Here is a 19,394-nt window from a genome sequence, read left to right as displayed (position 1 = left end):
AACGAGAGCTCAGTGGGGACAAACAGCCGAGATGCCAGCTGCTGCTATGATTCGGCCAGGGAGGAAGGTGAGCTATATATACTAGGATGAAACTGGCGACGACGACTGACATCATCACCGACCTCATACATTTTAACTGATGTCATACTTGACTGACGTCACGGGCTGATACGTCACACAGCTTAACTGACGTCATACTTGACTGATGGCACGGGCTGATCAGATATGAGAATATAGATTATGGAGGTCGGTCTATGTGGGTTGAAATTCAGTCTGTGCGACTACACGTCTTTTTTGATCAAATAGAGTTGTACAAATTGTGCAAGAGGGCTTGTGCAATCATCACGTGATTATCACTGCGATTTTAGTGCAATGCTGTAGTGTCTGATGATCGTGTGTTTGCACTTAGTGTCTCTGTGAAACTTTGTTTTTATCCTTTGTCTTTGTAATGCTGTGATGCGGCTGTGAGCACTTTTTGCCCAATACAGATTTCTAGTTTCTATTGTCCCTAGGGGACAATGGCGTTTTATCTTATCATCTCATCATCTCATCTCATACCCTCCAAACAATATGCGTAATTCACTTGACTTCATCATGTATATGTGGATGTTTTTCCTCTGTCCTCTCCAGGTTCAATGACATCCATGTTCCAGTGAGGCTGGAGTGTGTCAAGTTCGCCAGCCACTGCCTCATGAACCACCCAGACCTGGCCAAAGACCTCACAGGTGTGTTTCTTCTGCCACCGTGTGCGTTTCTAGTAGTCACATGTTTGACCTCTGACCTCGTTATCGCTCCTCTCCCATATATACACGCAACAAAAATCCACCCCATGTCTTCCTCTGCATTGTCCAATCAGAGTACTTGAAGGTGCGCTCCCATGACCCAGAGGAGGCCATCCGTCACGACGTCATCGTCACCATCATCAACGCCGGGAAGAAGGACCTCAACCTGGTCAATGACCAGTTGTTGGGCTTCGTACGGGAGAGGACCTTGGACAAAAGGGTGAGACAGACACGCACACACACATGGCTCATACAGAAAGGTGAGACAGACACGCACACACACACACACGCGGCTCATACAGAAAGGTGAGACAGACATGCACACACACACGGCTCATACAGAAAGGTGAGACAGACACGCACATACACGGCTCATACAGAAAGGTGAGACAAACATGCACACACACGGCTCATACAGAAAGGTGAGACAAACATGCACACACATGGTTCATACAGAAAGGTGAGACAAACATGCACACACATGGTTCATACAGAAAGGTGAGACAGACATGCACACACATGGTTCATACAGAAAGGTGAGACAAACATGCACACACATGGTTCATACAGAAAGGTGAGACAGACATGCACACACATGGCTCATACAGAAATGTATTATTACCGGTATAACCAGGCAGGGAATGTAGACAAAGGATTTTTGGCATTAACCCAGTGCGTCAATTCAGCTGCCATTTCCAAGCCCATTCTTTCAAGTTGCCATTCAATGTTTTGGGGTAGTGAGTGTAATTCTGCTTAAGTCTGATTATTAATAGCCTTGGAGACTAGAAGAATGTTCATTTCTGAATCCTTAATCACATCTCACCCACATTAAAATGCCGTTTCTACAGTGAGAAAGAGGTTAACATTTTAACAGTAAAATTCATGTAATTGGACAAATAGGGTATGTACTGAAATTGCACACTGACTTTCTCTCTGCAATACTTCCAAAAAAACAAAAAATTCTCTTAATATCATCCTCATGATCTCCTGCTGTCCTCCCTGTCCTATGTTTCTCGCCTGAAAGAAAGGAATAAAGCTGCTCGCACACTGCAGGCTTCCAATGTTCAGTTATTGATTGCGCCGGGGTGACGTTGGGAGCGGCCACACTGCTCTTCATCAGATCAGATCTCAGCCACACTGCTCTTCATTAGGGCTGCAACTATCGATTATTTTAGTAATCGAGTATTCTACCGAATAATCCATCGATTAATCGAGTAATCGGATAAGAACCCTTTTTTGTGTTTTCAAAGGCTTATCGTAAATATACACCAAGAAATAAGATAAATCTCTTCAAATAAACAACTACATTAGTTTCTTTCTTAGAAAAAACAACATTTTTATTTTTAAATTGCATAGAACTGGCAGTGGCACCATTCATCTTTTCACTTGAACATGATGGACCCGTCCTTACAAAGCTGTCCATAGTACGCTGTGATCCGCTGAAAAAGAGGTGAAATAATAATTAATATTGATATTTATTAGGTAAGTTCATAACAAAACTGGAGAATGCGCATTTACACACCCTAGACCTGTTGCCTATTATTGACACAAATATCAGAATAGCAAGATAACAGGTCAGGTGGTGTAATAATTGGAGCCTAAAATGCACCAATTAAATAGTTGTTTGCAATCATCATGAGAAGAGTCGACCGGTCTAGGGTGTGTAAATGTACATTCTCCACACACACACTCTTTCTCTCTCACACACACTCACTCTCTCTTTCTCTCTCACACACCAACAGGCTAGTGTGATCACACACACACACACACACACACACACACACACACACACAACGCTGTTAAATTAGCCGCTAACGTTAGGTTAACGTTAGGTTGAGCTTTGTATTTGTATTTCAGAAAACAGCAAGCCACATCAAAAAAATGCAGCGTGAATGCAGTTACTAATAGTCATATTGGCAACGTGGCAAGCCAGCAGCACAACTACTACTAGTCTTAATATCAAGTAGCAATCATTAGCATACATTTACATTAGCGTTGTGTATAGTTAACGTTACGTTACCTTGCTCCGCTTGACGTAGATGCGCTGGTGGATGCGTAGACTGGATGTTTACGGTTCAGGTGCTGAAGCATTGACGAGGTACTGTTGTGATATGCAAGTATCGTTACAGTACTTGCACACCACTGAGTTCGTGTCCTTTTTCAGCGTGAAATTATCCCACACTTTAGACAGTTTCGGTCGCTTTTTCGGCCCTGGTTCTTCCCTTCCCGGCTCCTCCTGTCTGCTTTCTCCGCCGCCTCGTTCCATTTTGCGGGGTCCGCTCGCTATACAGTAGATGCTCTCTGGTCTGTCTGCGATCATGTGTCCTCATGTGTTTACACCGGAAGAGCGCTGTGCCACACCAGTAAGCGTCCGTGAGAAACAGTCTCTACTCTCTAAATGCCGTGTCGAGGCGAATCATTTTGGCCTCGATCATTTTAATTATTCGAGTTATTCGAGGTACTCGAGGAATCGTGACAGCTCTACTCTTCATCAGATCAGATCTCGGACACACTGCTCTTCATCAGATCAGATCTCAGCCACACTGCTCTTCATCAGATCAGATCTTATCGGTTAAGTTCTCTGTTTCTCCCCCTGCAGTGGCGCGTGCGTAAGGAGGCCATGATGGGCCTGGCCCAGCTTTTTAAGAAATACTGTCTGCACCATGAGGCAGGGAAGGAGTCGGCCCTGCAGATCAGCTGGATCAAAGACAAGTTGCTGCACATCTACTACCAGAACAGCATCGACGACAAGTGAGCAAATACACAGATTAGCAGGATTATATATCCTTGCTATAGCAGCAGTTGATCCTATTATCATGATTATAATATATCCTTGTATATAGCAGCAGTTGATACTCTTAGCTAGGGATGCACGATATATGGGCAATCATATCAGTATCGGCCGATGTTAGTCATTTTTTAACATATCGGTCATATCGGTATCGGTCAGATGTTGCAATGTTAATATCAGTTATCATTATCAGCCAAATTCTTCACATTGATATGAAATAATGCAGTAAATCTATGATTTATTGGCTTTTCCAAAGGCTTTTTATATCCTTGTATATAGCAGCAGTTGATACTATTAGCATGATTATATATCCTTGTATATAGCAGCAGTTGATACTATTAGCATGATTATATATCCTTGTATATAGCAGCAGTTGATACCATACGTTGAGAGGTGACCTGCAGAAGGAGACCATAGGAAAGATGGAAAGGATTGTAATGGAGTGTCATAGAGCAGTGGATCTCAAACTTTGTAACATCAAGGACCCCTAGACTGTCACAAATTAGACCACGCACCTCATTTGATAAGATTTTGTCCCAGGGTCCCCCATCCGATAACATTTTTTCTTTTAGAACTTTTATTACAGAAAGAGGATGAAACTCAGGACCAAAATAGTAATACATTCTGTCATTGTGTTAATTCTGGATGTAATTGAAAACCATAGAGCAGCTAAGCTTGGTGATGAAATCCATATTTGTGACAATCTACTAGGGGTGTCACGGTATGGGCGTCACGGTTCGGTGCGTGAAGCGACACGACGAATACGTCAAATCCAGAAGGTGGTGGTAAAGCACCTAAACGCAGTTTGCACGCCATAAACGCCACAGAAGAAGACGCGCCAAAACAACACAAGAGCCATAGAAATCCGCGTTCACTAAATGGAACGTTTTGTGGAGAGGAAACATTACCGGGGGTCGCTCCAGCGTGTTTACAAGCCGTAGCTTCCATGCTACTTCACAAAACCACAACAATATTGAAGCGTGCAGCTGCCCTCCCTTTACTGTCGTCAAAAAAACGAGTGCAGAGCAGTATCCTAATGACTTTTATGACTCAGGCGATGAGCTTTTTTGCAAATTCTGTAAACATCAAGCCAATGAGGTAAGCTTGCTAATGTGACGTTACGTAGCCGCGACACGCAACTATAAAGGACTTTCCTTTAGTCCTTTATAGTTGCGCGTCGTGGTTAAACGTTAACTACGTGAACTGACAAAGATGTTGTTGTAAACAAGCAACTTACATCGCGTGAGATGACAAGCAAGATGTGGTGATGAAGAGGGGATGACTCCTTGTCATGTTCCAATAATCCATTATGATGACCGAATGTAATCATTATGGTCAACAAAACTCGCATCCAATAACGTTAGCCTACTTAATTGGGAAAGTGAAAGCTGTCAGACAGACAGCGGGGGGGGGGCTAGGTGGGAGTATTAGGCTACTCCACATGCACTCTGTTTACAAACTTGTGTACAATAAAGATTAAAGTGGGGGGAAATGCCTTTGCCCTGTCAAACAGCTGGAATACAGACATCTGAGAGGGAGGGGCACCCACACTTTGAAAATCGCTGCTGTAGAGTAAAACCCTTTTGTGTGGATTGGCTAGATCTTATTCAATTGTGGACATTTATTAATTCCCACTTATTAGACACTATTTCTGATGGTAAAATGAGCGTAAAAAGCAAAAATCCAAAGGGAAAAAAACTGAATTTGGGATGTGTTGCTCTTTTCTCCGTTGTACCGTATTCGTACCGAACCGTGACCCCGAAACCGAGGTACGTACCGAACCGTGACTTTTGTGTACCGTGACACCCCTACAATCTACCGTACACGGATGAAAAGTGTCAAGCTTATTAGTGAAATACAATTATTGGGGCCCCCACGCTTGACCTGTCATGCTCCCTGTCTCACCTCCTTCGTTCACACCCTTTGACCTTTCTGCAGGTTATTAGTGGAGAAGATCTTTGCCCAGTACATGGTCCCTCACAGTCTCGACACAGAGGAGAAGATGAAGTGTCTCTACTATTTGTACGCCTGCCTGGACACAAACGCCGTCAAGTCAGTAAACCTGGATACACCTCAACAAACCACCCACCCACATCTTAGATTCTACACATGAATACTGACCTGTATGTTTGAAACAGCACTACATGCAGTCATATCGTGTCGATAACTATTCAATAAACCGTAAACGCACTGTACAACAACATAATGACTGCACACGACCCTACAAAACCACACACTGACAAGCTACACCTACACACACACACACACACACACACACACCGTAAGCACAAAGTACACACTAACGTACATTTATTTACTCCTTTTTTGCCATCTCTCATTTTACTTTCCTGTTTCTCTAATTGATCTCTTTCCTCCTAGGGCTCTTAACGAGATGTGGAAGTGTCAGAACATGCTTAGAAGCCTGGTCAGAGAGCTGCTGGACCTCCACAAGCTGCCAGTTGTGAGTCTACACACACACACTCGCACACAAACCTCCTACTCTGCTCCCCAAACACACCCTGATCTATTGCTGCCTTCCAGACAACTGGGACCTTCGGATTTTCTGACCTCCTACTAGAAAATGTGCACTGGAATGCCACAAAGTCGGAGATCCGACTTGAAAACTGGGGGAGGCGGGGAATCTACCCCGACTAGGCTGGGAATCAGTTGTCTGATGTTACACAACAATGGCCGCAACCATGGAGTATGTAGTCCAAAGTATGAAGTGCCAAAATAAAATGTACTGTAATGGAATCTGTTACCTTATGCGTCGTCGCTCCTCATTTTCATTTAAATATGCAAGGAGTGTGCTCCGCTTGTTGTTAAGCTGTCTTGCTATTTGCCAAACAAAAAAAAGTTTGTCGCGGTCCCCCATGTTTTTTTACTTGCGTTTTTTGCCTTTGTGCACTGGAACACTTTGAAGGTGGGAGGTGGGACTTTTCCACTGGGATACACCCACATCCCAGTTGTCTGGAAGGCAGCATAAGTGTCCCGACGTTGTTTGCAAGCTCTATGACCATCTCTCTCTCCCCCAACAGTCTGAGGCCAATAACACTGCCATGTTTGGGAAGCTGATGACCGTTGCCAGTGAGTTGGAAACACACACAAGCAAGCGCATACATTGCCGTTAACTTCTGCGTTTTCACCTAGATTTCCTCTATTATAATTCCACACGAGCACTTTGTCCCATTTTAAGCATGAAAGATAGATGTTTATTCCTCCTTTCACCTTCAATGTGTGCGACTCGCTAATCTGCCTTTCCAGAGAACCTGCCGGATGCAGGCAAAGCCCAGGACTTCATGAAGAAGTTCAACCAGGTTCTCGGTGAGGACGAGAAGCTCCGAGTGCAGCTGGATACACTCATCAGCCCCACCTGCTCCTGCAAACAGGCCGAGCTCTGTGTGGTGAGAGGACGCCGACCTCAAACACACACGAGTCTCGCACGCATGCTAACTCGCACACGCGTGTCTCACTCTTTCTCTCTAGCACATACATGCAGACTTGCATTGGTATACTTGTGAGGACTAAGTGTCTGTTATGTGTGACTCTCTGGGGAAGTGAGGACATTGTGGCAGTTGCTCACTTTGAAAAGAGGCCATTTTACGGTTGGTGTGTTAGGGTTGAAGAATGGATGTAGTCAGTGGAACGTAATGCTAGAATGTTCACGAACAGAGTGCATCCACTATGCAGATATATACATATATGCACACAAATCAATTAATAGTGGCATTACTGGTGTATTGCTGTCGCTCTGCAGAGGGAGATCACTAGGAAGCTGACGTTCCCCAAGCAGCCCACCAACCCCTTCCTGGAGATGGTCAAGTTCCTGCTGGAGCGCATCGCCCCCGTCCACATCGACTCCGAGGCTATCAGGTCAGTAAAACACCCGGCACATGATCAAACACACCAATTATTCCAATTCGGTTTCATCGTCTCAATTAAATCACAGATCAAATTCTTACTACATGATACATATACTGAAGGAATGAAATGCATTAAAGTGGATTTTGATTCAAGTTGAAAATGGGTGAGATTAGATGGTACTTCTTGTTCCATGAGATTGAAATGTCTCTTTGCACAGTGCATCAAAACAGTCACCGGATGACACGTTAACAGCACATGTTCCACTATCGCAGTGATGGAGAGCTTTATGCACTGCCCCTGTGTCTTGGTGTGATTGTGTAACACTGAACAGCAGGCTTTTCTCATTCAGTGAGACACCTGCTGGTGGAGGGCCGCAACTGTAGGCCTCAAACAGAGGACAGGTTTAACCCTTTCTGCTCAGTGGAAAAACACCATGTGAGAGGAAACGGGCATGTTTATTTATATAGCCCTTCATCACAAGCATGTCTCAAAGGACTTTACAGAGAGCAAGCTTACCTAGGTCTAACTAAGAAACTATCAATAACAAAATGATGCAGTATAGTATACAGTTGGTTTTGTTTTATGTTAGTTTGTAGTCTAAAATATCAAACAATACAATTCTTTACTTTGTACGAATTAGATTAGTTTAATATTGTAATGCGATTGTTTACGATGTTTTCTTTTTGCAATTTTTATTGGGGGGTTGGGGGGGCTCCGCCATCTCACTCTAACACTGGTATTTTAGTCATCCTTATCTAGTCACGGTTGTTTACATGTTACATATTATGTTTTCTTTCAGTGCTCTGGTGAAGCTGCTGAACAAGTCCATTGAGGGGACAGCTGATGACGATGAAGAGGGAGTTACCCCTGATACGGCCATCCGCTCTGGCCTGGAACTGCTCAAGGTACAAAGCATGGGAAAGCAAAGGTGGTTGTGGGTGAAAATGAGTTGAATTAGGGAAGAATAAGTGGTTGGAAAATGGAGCAATTAAGAGGATGTAGTTGAGGGTGAGAGTCCTGCTTGTGTTGACCACTCTGGACTGGGAATACAGAGGATAGTTAGACATGTAGAGGGATTGGACGAGAGGTCTTAAGGCGTGATTGTACATTTTGAGAGAACTGCAATTCAGACTGAATAAACGAAAGAGCTGAATCATCTCAACTATGCGTCCTCCATCCTTTCTAGGTCCTGTCATTCACCCACCCCACGGCGTTCCACTCAGCAGAGACCTACGAGTCTCTGCTCCAGTGTTTGAAGATGGAGGATGACAAGGTGGCCGAGGCAGCCATCCAGATCTTCAGGAACACGGGGCAAAAGATCGAGACGGAGTTGCAGCAGATAAGATCGTAAGAGACGAATGGATGGGTGGAGAGATGGGGAAATTACAATAGATGGAGTGAATAATGTACAAATGATAATACATGGACAAACAATAATTTATTTCAAAGTTGCACATTTTAACGAGGCAGTAGGACATCTGGATTGTGAAAAGACCATTCTGCTCGGAGTGCATAGCTCTTCCTAACAGCTGCTCGTCCGTGTGTCCATCAGGACTCTGATTCCCATCCTGCATCAGAAAGCCAAGCGGGGCACGCCCCACCAGGCCAAGCAGGCCGTCCACTGCATCCATGCCATCTTCAACAACAAGGAAGTGCAGCTTGCTCAGATCTTTGAGGTAGGGAAGTGTTTTTTAACCTCCTGACTCACCAGGACTCACCATGCATTACAGACGGATGACTGTGTTTTAGTATGATTTTTCTGACATCTTCATTCTCCTTCTTGCCTTCTCACATCTTCGTGATCGGACTCCTCTTCGTCTCTCTCCTCCCCCCAGCCTCTGTCTCGTAGTCTAAACGCAGACGTCCCGGAGCAGCTGATCACTCCCCTTGTGTCCCTGGGCCACATCTCCATGCTGGCCCCAGATCAGTTTGCCTCGCCAATGAAGTCCATTGTGGCCAACTTCATCGTCAAGGACTTGCTCATGAATGACAGGGTGGGTGGAGATCAGGGTCAGGCAGACATAATCACATGAAGTACACACTTGTACGTTTGCACATAGTTTTCCATTCCCATTGCAATGTCACCGATATGTATTCATAATGTCCATATTTTGTGAGGCATATTGTTACATAAAACACTACTGATAGAATCTCTTCTACTGGCAGAAGTGTGTGTACAGTATATGTAAAGAAAGCGTGAGGATGTAGTTGTGACGTGCCTCTCTGTCTCCAGTCAATGGGGAACAAGAACGGAAAGCTGTGGACGACCGATGAGGAAGTCTCACCTGAGGTTTTAGCGAAGGTAAACACCACACAAGTCTGCCACCTTCATTTCACCTCTTGTCTAACCTGCATTACCTCAATGATTTGGATTAATCATTTTGACATGCTTGACCGTAAGCTGACGGCTACTGATGAAGTTGGGATCATGTATTGATGACAGAGATTTCCTTCTGGTTTGTATCGTGGTAATAAAATAGAACCCCTGCAACTTTCTCATTTTTTTTTGTATGCTCTCCCCCTTATTACCCCAGGTGCAGGCCATCAAGCTGCTGGTGCGCTGGTTACTGGGGATGAAGAACAACCAGTCCAAGTCGGCCAACTCCACCCTGCGCCTGCTGTCAGCCATGCTGGTCAGCGAGGGAGACCTCACAGAGCAGAAGAAGATCAGGTAACCCCGGGGTTACAGGTGCTGGGGGTCAAAGTTGAGAGAGCGTTTATCTAATCTAATATCATATTAATTTGGCCTTGTCTCCGTCTAGAGGTATACCAATTTACCACTCAACTTACGGCCTGAGTCCACCTAGCGTCTTTTTCCGACGTTAAACGCTGGGAGTGCGCTGGGGAACGCTGATCCCAGCGCACAATATACAAGGAAGCAGTCTGCAAGTAACGTTAGTTCAGCTTGATAGCTGACAGCTAGCAAGCTAATAACACAGGTAGGCTACGCTATTAAAAGCAGTAAGCACAACACTCGCCAGAAATATTAAGTGTCTAGCCGATCTGCTCCCACAATTGAGCCGTTCTGTCTCTGTTGCGATAGTTTTTCCATATGATTAGTTACCAGAAAAGGAGCAGCCGACACCAGCGTCTTTCTGAAAAGTTAAAATATTTTCAGCTTGAAGCGCTGGGAGTCGGGCGCACAAAAACGCCGAAAATAGACGCTGGGCGCTGCGCACTTTCTCTACACGTCCGTGTGCGCTCGCATATGCTCTCCCCCCATTGGAAACAACTGAAAAAAGACGCTGGACCTGAGGAAAAGACGCTAGGTGGACACAGGCCCTTAGACTTGACATTTAATCTGACCAATGACAACTCCTAAATAACGTCACAATAGGATTCAATTCAAATGGAGATGAATAAGATGAATTCAGGGCTACACTTTAGGGAACGAGTGGGCCAGTTGAGTTGATTGTACGATTCATTGCTCTCCCCCTTGGTCCTCTCTTCCTCCCTGCAGTAAGTCCGACATGTCTCGCCTGAGGCTGGCTGCAGGTGGCGCCATCATGAAGCTGTCCCAGGAGCTCTGTTACCATGACATCATCACACCCGAACAGTTCCAGCTCTGTGGCCTCGTTATCAATGTCAGTCTGCACTGTGTGTGTGCACATGTGTGTGTGTGTGTGTGTGTGTGTGCGTGCACATGTGTGTGTTTAGGATTCTTCAACTCATTTTTTGATTGTTGTATTGACATTAATGTAGTGTATGTGTACACAAAGAATATACATTTTCCCACTTGTTGTCGATCTTGTTGAACCCTTTCCACGGTCTTTACGAGGGATGTGACTTCCTGCTTCGTATTGTAACATTCCATTCAATCTGATGTCATTCCTTCCTGCATACAGGATGAGTGCTACCAGGTTCGTCAGATCTTTGCCCAGAAGTTGCACCTGGCTCTCGTCAAACTGATGCTGCCCCTAGAGTACCTGGCCGTCTTCGCCCTGTGTGCCAAGGACCCGGTCAAGGAGCGCCGCGCCCACGCCCGACAGTGCCTCCTCAAAAACATCACCGTCCGTAGAGAGTACATCAAACAGACGCCTCTCGCTCACGGTTAGTCTAGAACATCTTTGGACAGCAGTTTGGGCCGTTACAGATCCTAGTGGCACTAAATCGGGTCATAGCAAAGGATAAACAATGGGTGTTACTGTTTCCTGTCGCTCCAGAAAAACTTGTGTCCCTCCTTCCCGAGTATGTGGTTCCTTACATGATCCACCTGCTGGCCCACGACCCAGACTTCACAAAGCCACAGGAATACGAGCAGCTCAAAGACATCAAAGAGTGAGTGGACACACTATTGGTTTCTATACTTGCAAGGGCTTTTTATTGATCTTTGTTTTATTTCCTAAGCTAAGCCTAAATCTGACTCTTAAATCAATCAGAATGTGGAGTGTCTCCCTTACCCTGCTATTCTTGTGAGGAAATGCCTTACTCTGCGTTATAACTCTATGCACACGACTGGTGTTGACCACAGTTTTCAAACAGCATCTGTGTGTGTGTGTGTGTGTGTGTGTGTGTGTAGGTGCCTGTGGTTCATGCTGGAGGTGCTGATGACCAAGAATGAGAACAACAGCCACGCTTTTCTCAGGAAAATGGTAGAGAACATCAAACAGACCAAGGATGCCCAGTGTCCTGATGACGCCAAGGCCAACGAGGTACACACACCAGTGTTTCCCCTAGAAAATGTTTCATGCCTGGAGGGATTTCGAAACGTACCCCGACCGCAACGGTGGGGGCCCTCGCTGGCGACGCTAAACTTTTGGCTAACCTGTTTGCATCTATGTTCGCAATGGCATCCCAAGTATCATCATACTATTATGGGATGCGATGCGAACAGTTGTATTATGGGATGTGCGCTTCCCAGGCAACGACACACGTTGACACGTTTTGGAACAGCGCTGCACGCTGGCACGATGTTCCTAAAAGCAAAATGCTTTTTGTTTTGAATGATTTGGCATCTTCTATTACTGTCAACACTGTCAACAGCAGTATTGTTGTATTGTAATAATATGCCATAAAGGTTTGTGTGTTGTGTTGCTGTGGTTACAGAAGCTGTATATTGTGTGTGATGTCGCTCTCTTCGTCATCGCCAACAAGAGCACTGCATGCCATCTGGAATCACCCAAAGACCCTGTCCTACCTACCAAGTTCTTCATTTTGCAGGACAAGGTAATTATCTCTCTCTCTCACTCACTCACTCACTCACACACACACACACACACACACACACACACACACACACACACACACACACACACACACACACACACACACACACACAACCTTTTCCTCATGTAGATGAGGAAAATTACTTCAAAAGGTAGAACATTTCAAAATCTTCTCTTCCTGAGGAGGATTTATACTGTATATGTTCAACAGCAGACTAGGACTAGGTATTGGCAAGGACCTCACGATACGATACGTATCACGATACATGGGTCACTATACGATTGTATCACGATACATTGCAATACAATACATATTGCGATATATTGCAATATTCTACATAATTTACTGAAAATTATAAAATAGAGCTAAGAATACAACACGCTGTGCACCACCCAGGTAGTGTAATAATATGTACATCACTTTATATTGATAACTTAGTGGACAAATTGAGTCAAAACTACCGAGTGAGTGTCTTACTGAACGCACTGAAATAAAAAGTATTCTTATTGTGTCACTGAACACACGGCTGTGCAAAAAAATGGATATGGCGATCTATCACGATATATTTCTGAAATATCGATACAGTATTGCGGGAAAAAGTATCGCAATATATTGCCGTATCGATTTTATTGCACAGCCCTACAGCAGACACAGATTTAATCTTCTCTTCCTGAGGATGATTTATATCTGTTCAGCAGCCGACACAGATTTAAAGACAATTTAACACTTTGTTCACTCAGCAGGTGAACAGAAACATGATTTACATTAGGGCCCTGTGCTAATCAAAGTTTCTTTCTTGTCATTCTGATCAACAGGACTTCAAAAATGATAAAGACTATCTGAGTGCAGAGAATAGACAAGTTCTGCTCACTGGCAAGGTAAATACAAAACATCTATGCTTTTATTTCATTCTTTATTTTTCTTCCACCAGAGCATCTTGAAGAAGTATAATCCACATTCATTACTATTGCTGATCATTGTCCATTCTGTCCATCCAATCTTTTTAAGTCCTTCAACTATTTTTGCAATATCCTTGACATTTTGACTACTCGGAGGGGCTGTTCACATTTAGTGGGAGGAAATAAAAAGCTTAGCAAGGCTCGGTACTCTGCTTGTTAGGTCTTGTTAGGTCTTGTTGTGGAAGGAGGAAGGCTTACCAGATATTTCATGTGTGGTATAATCCATACTACCTTTATGATCGCTGTTACAGTGACGTAAACAAGGCAACCCTTGTGAGCCTTGCTACGACTTCCCATTACTTTGAATGAGAAAGAGGCGCTGGCAGTTGGGGACAAAACAATATACCGTATGCCAACAGCCCTTAAGTTGTTTTTCAAAAGAGAGTTCCTGAGTGTTCTCTTAAAAGTATCCACATGAAAATATAGGTGTTAATTCTGTGATATCATCAGCCTTGGATGGATTCAGCTTCTGATTAACGGGGGGGGGCTAGACGTACACTTGATTTTTATTTTTTATTTTTCAAACAACATGTGAACGTGACCATTGGGGTGTGAGTGTTGTACTAAAGCATGAACCACCCCTTACTAGGGGTGTTACGGTACATGTATTCGTCCCGTGAGTTCACGGTACGAAAAAAACAGAATTTGGGATTTGTTGCTTTTTTTCTCGTTTTCGTACCGTACCGAACCGTGACCCCAAAACCAAGGTACGTACCGTACCGTGACTTTTGTGTACCGTGACACCCCTACCCCTTACCTTCCTCTACGCAGCCTAAGTCAACTCCAGTGCTGGGAGCTGTGAACAAGCCTCTGACGGTACCAGGGAGGAGGATCTTCACTAAGACCACCGCAGGCTCAGACACAGCCAGCAACGCCAGCACCAACTCCCAACTGAGCTCCCCACTGAGCTCCCCGGCCATCAATAAGAACAGGTAGACAGTCTATTTCGCTATCTCATATACACACACACACACACATATACACACACACACGCACACGCACACACACACACACACACACACACACACACACACTCTCTTGAAAAGATTGTGTGCTTCATGTGAGTGATTGTAAAAATGTTCTCCTGTAGTAACAGTAATGCTGCAACAGAGCCACCAGAGGGCAGATCGCAGGAAAACAATGAGAACCCAGTCATCAAGAATGATGACGAGAAGAAGGTAAGCTCAGACAGGAACACCCATGTCTGCTGAGAATGCTTGCTTACAGTGCCAGTCACAATAGAGGCCCGCAGGGATGACGTATTTTTGTATGCTTACCCAGAAGTCCCTGCACTTCCTGGTTCCTACCTGTAAAAGTCAATGGGATTTTTGTATGGGAATTTCATTTAAATGCATGGAATAGGGGTCTGTGGTTAACAAAAGTTCATGAAACAGCGAGCTTTGTGTTCAGCAAGATAATCTTTGCAAATGAGGACCACTTTTATGACTTTTGAAGCGTTAAGAAAAACTCTCCTTTAAGCTTTGGAAATCCTAAAAGTGGTGCTCATTTGTGAAGAGTATCTTGCTGAACACAAGGTTTGTTGTTTCATAAAGTTAACCACAGACCTCATTTCAAGCATTTAACCAAAATCCCCATACAAAAATCCCATTCACTTTTACACGTAGGAACCGGAAGTGCTAACATCCTTCCAGACTCTGCGGTACTCTAAAGAAGCCCAGCCTGGATCTGGACACGCTCAATAACTACCCACCTATCTCCAATCTCCCCTTCCTCAGTAAAATCCTTGAATGGACTGTTGCCAAACAACTACAGTCCCACATGTCACTCCACCAGCTGTTTGACCCATTACAATCCGGTTTCAGGACCAAACACAGCACCGAGACAGCTCTGGTGAGAGTAGTAAATGACCTACTCTTGGCCAATGACGCCGGAAATATTAACATTCTTATCCTCCTCGATCTCTCTGCGGCTTTTGACACCATCTCCCACTCTGTCCTCCTCGGCCGGTTGGAAAAGTCACTTGGAATCACTGGCACCCCCCTGGCTTGGTTCAATTCCTACCTTTCAGACAGGCATCACTATGTGTCCCTTGGTAACTCCCGATCCGCCCCAGCCCCAGTTAAACAAGGCGTCCCCCAGGGTTCAGTCCTTGGACCTATTCTATTCATCACCTACCTCCTCCCCCTCGGTCACATTATCAGAAAACATGGACTCAACTACCACTGCTACGCTGACGACACTCAAATCTACCTTCACACCAAACCATCTGCCACCTCCCTTATCACCTGCCTCCGTGAAATCAAGGACTGGATGTCAACCAACTTTCTCAAACTCAACAGCAATAAAACAGAACTCCTAGACGTGCCACCCAAATCTACCCTCCGGAAAACCAGCAACCTCATCCTCTCCATCGACGGCTGCTCCATCTGCCCCTCCTCCGAAGTCCGCAATCTCGGGGTCCTGCTTGACCCCTCCCTCTCATTCGGATCCCACATCAAATCAGTCACTAAGTCAGCATTTTTCCAGCTCAAAAACATCTCACGCTTCCGCCCTACACTCTCCGACACCTCCGCTGAAACCCTGATCCATGCCTTCGTCACCTCTCGACTGGACTACTGCAACGGAGTTCTGTACGGTGTCCCTGCTAAGACACTTGCCTGGCTCCAGTACGTACAGAACTCCGCTGCTAGGATCCTCACCCGCACCAAACCATGGCAACACATCACCCCCACTCTGCAGCAACTCCACTGGGTCCCCATAAAACACCGCATAACCTTCAAGATCCTCCTCCTCACCTATAAATCATTGCATGGCCTGGCCCCTGCTTATCTGATGGACCTTCTTCACCTTTACACCCGTGGGGTGTAAAGGTGGAGAAAGTCCCTCAGGAGAAGGTTTCCTCAGAAACCGGACTCCTTTCCACCCCTCGCACTAAACGTTCCACCCTTGGTGACCAAGCTTTTTCAGCTGCTGCCCCCGAGCTCTGGAACTCTCTCCCTTCCTCCATCCGGGACTCTGACTCCATCTCCACCTTCAAAAACAGACTGAAAAGTCACCTCTTCCGCCTCGCCTTCCCACAGCACAGCCAGGGTCATGTTCACAGCACAGCCAGGGTCCTGAGTAACATGATCCCTCAGTTGTTTTAGCCCCTCTTATTTCATTCTTTTTTTGTCGTTTCTTTTACTTTTTTCTTATGCCTTTTACTACTTTTTACTACTCTTAAATTGTACAGTGTCCTTGAGTCTGAGAAAGGCGCGTTAAATCCAATCTATTATTATTATTATTATTATTATATGCAAGACTGTTTAGTCATATTTAGCGACTCTTTACGTCTATCTCTCAGGAGGAGGAAGGTCAGAATGCGACCCCTGACGCCACGACAGAAACATCTCCCGTCAAACGACGTGGCCGCCCGCCCAAGTCGGGGGCCCCTGCCCCGGCCGTAGCACCCGAGAAGGAGGTGGTCGCGCCGACGGGGGGCGGGGCCGGCAGAGGCAGGAAGAGGGCGGCCGACCCCCCTGCCGACCCGTCGGTAGACTCAATCAACATCAAGATGTCAAAACAGCAGCAGCAGAAAGATGAAGGGACGAAGAGACAGATAGACTTGCAGAGGTAAGTGTGGAAGAAGGTTTCGGGAAGGGGAGTCAGGTCAGAGAAAAGGTGTGGTGGTGGTGGGGGGGGGGAGTAACTAAAAACAGAATTCACTCACCTGTTTAAATAGAGGACCGCAGGGATGATGTATTTTTGTAGGCTCACCCAGAAGTCCCTGCACTTCCTGGTTCATAGGTGTAAAAGGCAATGGGATTTTTGTATGGGGATTTTGATAAATGCATGATATCAGGTATGTGGTCAACAAAAGTTTATGAAACAGCAAAGTTTGTGTTCAGCAAGTTAATCTTCACAAATGAGGAAATTGTGTGTAAATGCCTTTATTTATTTTTACGCGATTTTCATAAAATGCTTCAAAAGTCATAAAAGTGTTCCTCATTTGTGAAGATTATTTTGCTGAACACAAACATTGCGGTTTCATAAACTTTTGTTAACCACAGACCTTATTTCATGCATTTAGCCAAAATTGCCTTTTACACGTACGAGCCGGAAGCGCTAGTGTCCATGTCTTCCGCACTGATTCCTACAGTACTCTATGCCAGTGGTTCTCAAACGTTTTGAGCCGCGACCCCGAAAAATCGTTAAGCTTCTGGCATACTCTTCGCGCACGCGCTGGAGGCGGGGCTCCGAGGAGGGTGCGCGCACTCTGCGCGGGCCAAAACAACATACTCAGTGCGCAGCTCGCTCCTCCCACCCCCCTCCTCCTGTGGAAGCTCCAGGGAAAATGGCGACGATTAGTGCCAGGCAGTCTGAATGAAATTGAATGTAATGTTCCCAATTCTATGTATTAACTTCTAAAAAACGACCCTCAACATTTGGGAAGGCTGAGCGACACAACTACCGGTAGTTCGTTATAATCGAACATCATGCTTCAAAGGCGACTCTACGACGATGAGGATGGTGAGGACTCAATCACAGCAGATATCCACTGATAGCCTACCACGGAGATCTCACAGGCACAGGCAGCAAAACCCGACGCGCTGATAGAAAAATCTCCATGGACGCGCCGCGCTGCGCTCAGGCCTCGCCCCCCGACACGCCCCGTGCGATGACGTCATAATCGCCGCGCGCCCTATGCGCTTGGCTAGGCGCGAAGAGTATGCCACAAGCTTTAGGCTGGGGTTTGTGACCCCCGCTCCCGCCGGTGCCCAACCAAACCTTCCCAGTGCGCACACATTCACCCCCCGATTTCACTCACTCCCTGAAATCTTTTGTATACAGGACAGTTTATATACAGTTTATAGTTGTGTATATATAATACATTGAATCATCATGGTAGAAAATCACTTTTTTTCTTTTTTGACAACCATCATGACCAACCATTTTGACCCCCCCAAAATAATGTTGCGATTTCCCAGGGGGTCTCGACCCCCAGGTTGAGAACCACTGCTCTATACAACTGCACAAAGCTGGAAGTGATGCAGATACAATCTCTGCTGTGGGCTAAGATAAGTGAGTAGATTAATCTTATTGGGTATATGATCATGAGAATTGATGAAGAAGGGGAAATGTTGAAGAAAAAGAGAGGATTGACAGTGGGACCTTGTTCTGTGTTGTACCAGTTTGTACCTGTCTGCCCAATTGAAAGTGCCCTAACACAGATTCCACACAAAACCTGCCCCCCCTTCAGAAATGAGCTCTCCTCTCTCGGCAGGTGGCCATGCCTGAGCAGAGAGAAGGAGAAAGTGAGAAAGAGGGAGCCGGAAGAGGAGGCAGGGAGAGCATTAGGGAGACTGGTCCTGGTCCTGGGCAGTGGTGGCGTCACTGACCTAGAGCTGGAGTCCAGCCCAGAGAGTGTTCTCTCTGGCAGAAAGCACAAAGAGAGATACCCCCTCAAACAGGGACAGGCCGACTGCGTGGCCTGGTCCGCCACAGCGGCCACATGCAGCAATGGAGAGAGCAAGCCTGCGAGGAGGGGAGTGCCCTCTGGCAGGCAGGGAGAGACCGTCAGTGAAGACAAGACAGGCGGACTGGCAGTGAGTTGGTTTAGTCCCAAGATGTCTGTAAATACTGTAGTGTCAATGATGAAAGGATGAAAAGGTGATGAAAGGTTTGCGCTCTTAACTCGAGGCTTACCGAGGAGTGGGCCAGGGACGTGAGGTCAGCATGAAAGTCCAATGAAAACAGAAATAGGCGAGATCCCCCCACCCACTATAGAGACACTGCATGAAATAGCTTTCCCCCATCACGGGGGAAAGCTCTCCATTCAGTTCCATACACCAGCGTCATTTTCCTTGAATTAAACATAGCTAAAAGCTGTTG

The 19,394-nt window shown here is 45.6% G+C and overlaps 1 protein-coding gene across 3 annotated transcripts in view; it reads left to right on the top strand.

Annotated features, from left to right (window-relative positions):
• Positions 1–19,394, top strand: part of pds5a (PDS5 cohesin associated factor A) — a 56,594-nt gene that overhangs the window by 32,872 nt on the left and 4,328 nt on the right. For 2 of the 3 annotated variants that reach the window (XM_083634780.1, XM_083634779.1), the window contains exons 10-33: positions 631–725; positions 857–1,002; positions 3,382–3,533; positions 5,512–5,625; positions 5,953–6,034; positions 6,612–6,660; positions 6,838–6,977; positions 7,331–7,446; positions 8,237–8,342; positions 8,624–8,784; positions 8,990–9,113; positions 9,273–9,431; positions 9,671–9,739; positions 9,972–10,108; positions 10,898–11,021; positions 11,283–11,487; positions 11,601–11,715; positions 11,957–12,089; positions 12,484–12,603; positions 13,419–13,481; positions 14,334–14,494; positions 14,653–14,740; positions 16,867–17,135; positions 18,787–19,108. In XM_083634780.1, coding sequence (XP_083490906.1) covers positions 631–725; positions 857–1,002; positions 3,382–3,533; positions 5,512–5,625; positions 5,953–6,034; positions 6,612–6,660; positions 6,838–6,977; positions 7,331–7,446; positions 8,237–8,342; positions 8,624–8,784; positions 8,990–9,113; positions 9,273–9,431; positions 9,671–9,739; positions 9,972–10,108; positions 10,898–11,021; positions 11,283–11,487; positions 11,601–11,715; positions 11,957–12,089; positions 12,484–12,603; positions 13,419–13,481; positions 14,334–14,494; positions 14,653–14,740; positions 16,867–17,135; positions 18,787–19,108 — 3,250 coding nt within the window. The remainder of the gene's footprint in view (positions 1–630; positions 726–856; positions 1,003–3,381; positions 3,534–5,511; positions 5,626–5,952; positions 6,035–6,611; positions 6,661–6,837; positions 6,978–7,330; positions 7,447–8,236; positions 8,343–8,623; positions 8,785–8,989; positions 9,114–9,272; positions 9,432–9,670; positions 9,740–9,971; positions 10,109–10,897; positions 11,022–11,282; positions 11,488–11,600; positions 11,716–11,956; positions 12,090–12,483; positions 12,604–13,418; positions 13,482–14,333; positions 14,495–14,652; positions 14,741–16,866; positions 17,136–18,786; positions 19,109–19,394) is intronic. The other variant, XM_083634781.1, reaches the window with a different exon arrangement.

The sequence above is a fragment of the Poromitra crassiceps genome (assembly GCF_964638095.1).
Source record: "Poromitra crassiceps genome assembly, chromosome: 4".
NCBI classification, from domain to species: domain Eukaryota; kingdom Metazoa; phylum Chordata; class Actinopteri; order Beryciformes; family Melamphaidae; genus Poromitra; species Poromitra crassiceps.
The sequence above is the reverse complement of the archived record's forward strand: the minus strand, read 5'-3'. Positions and strand labels throughout refer to the sequence as shown.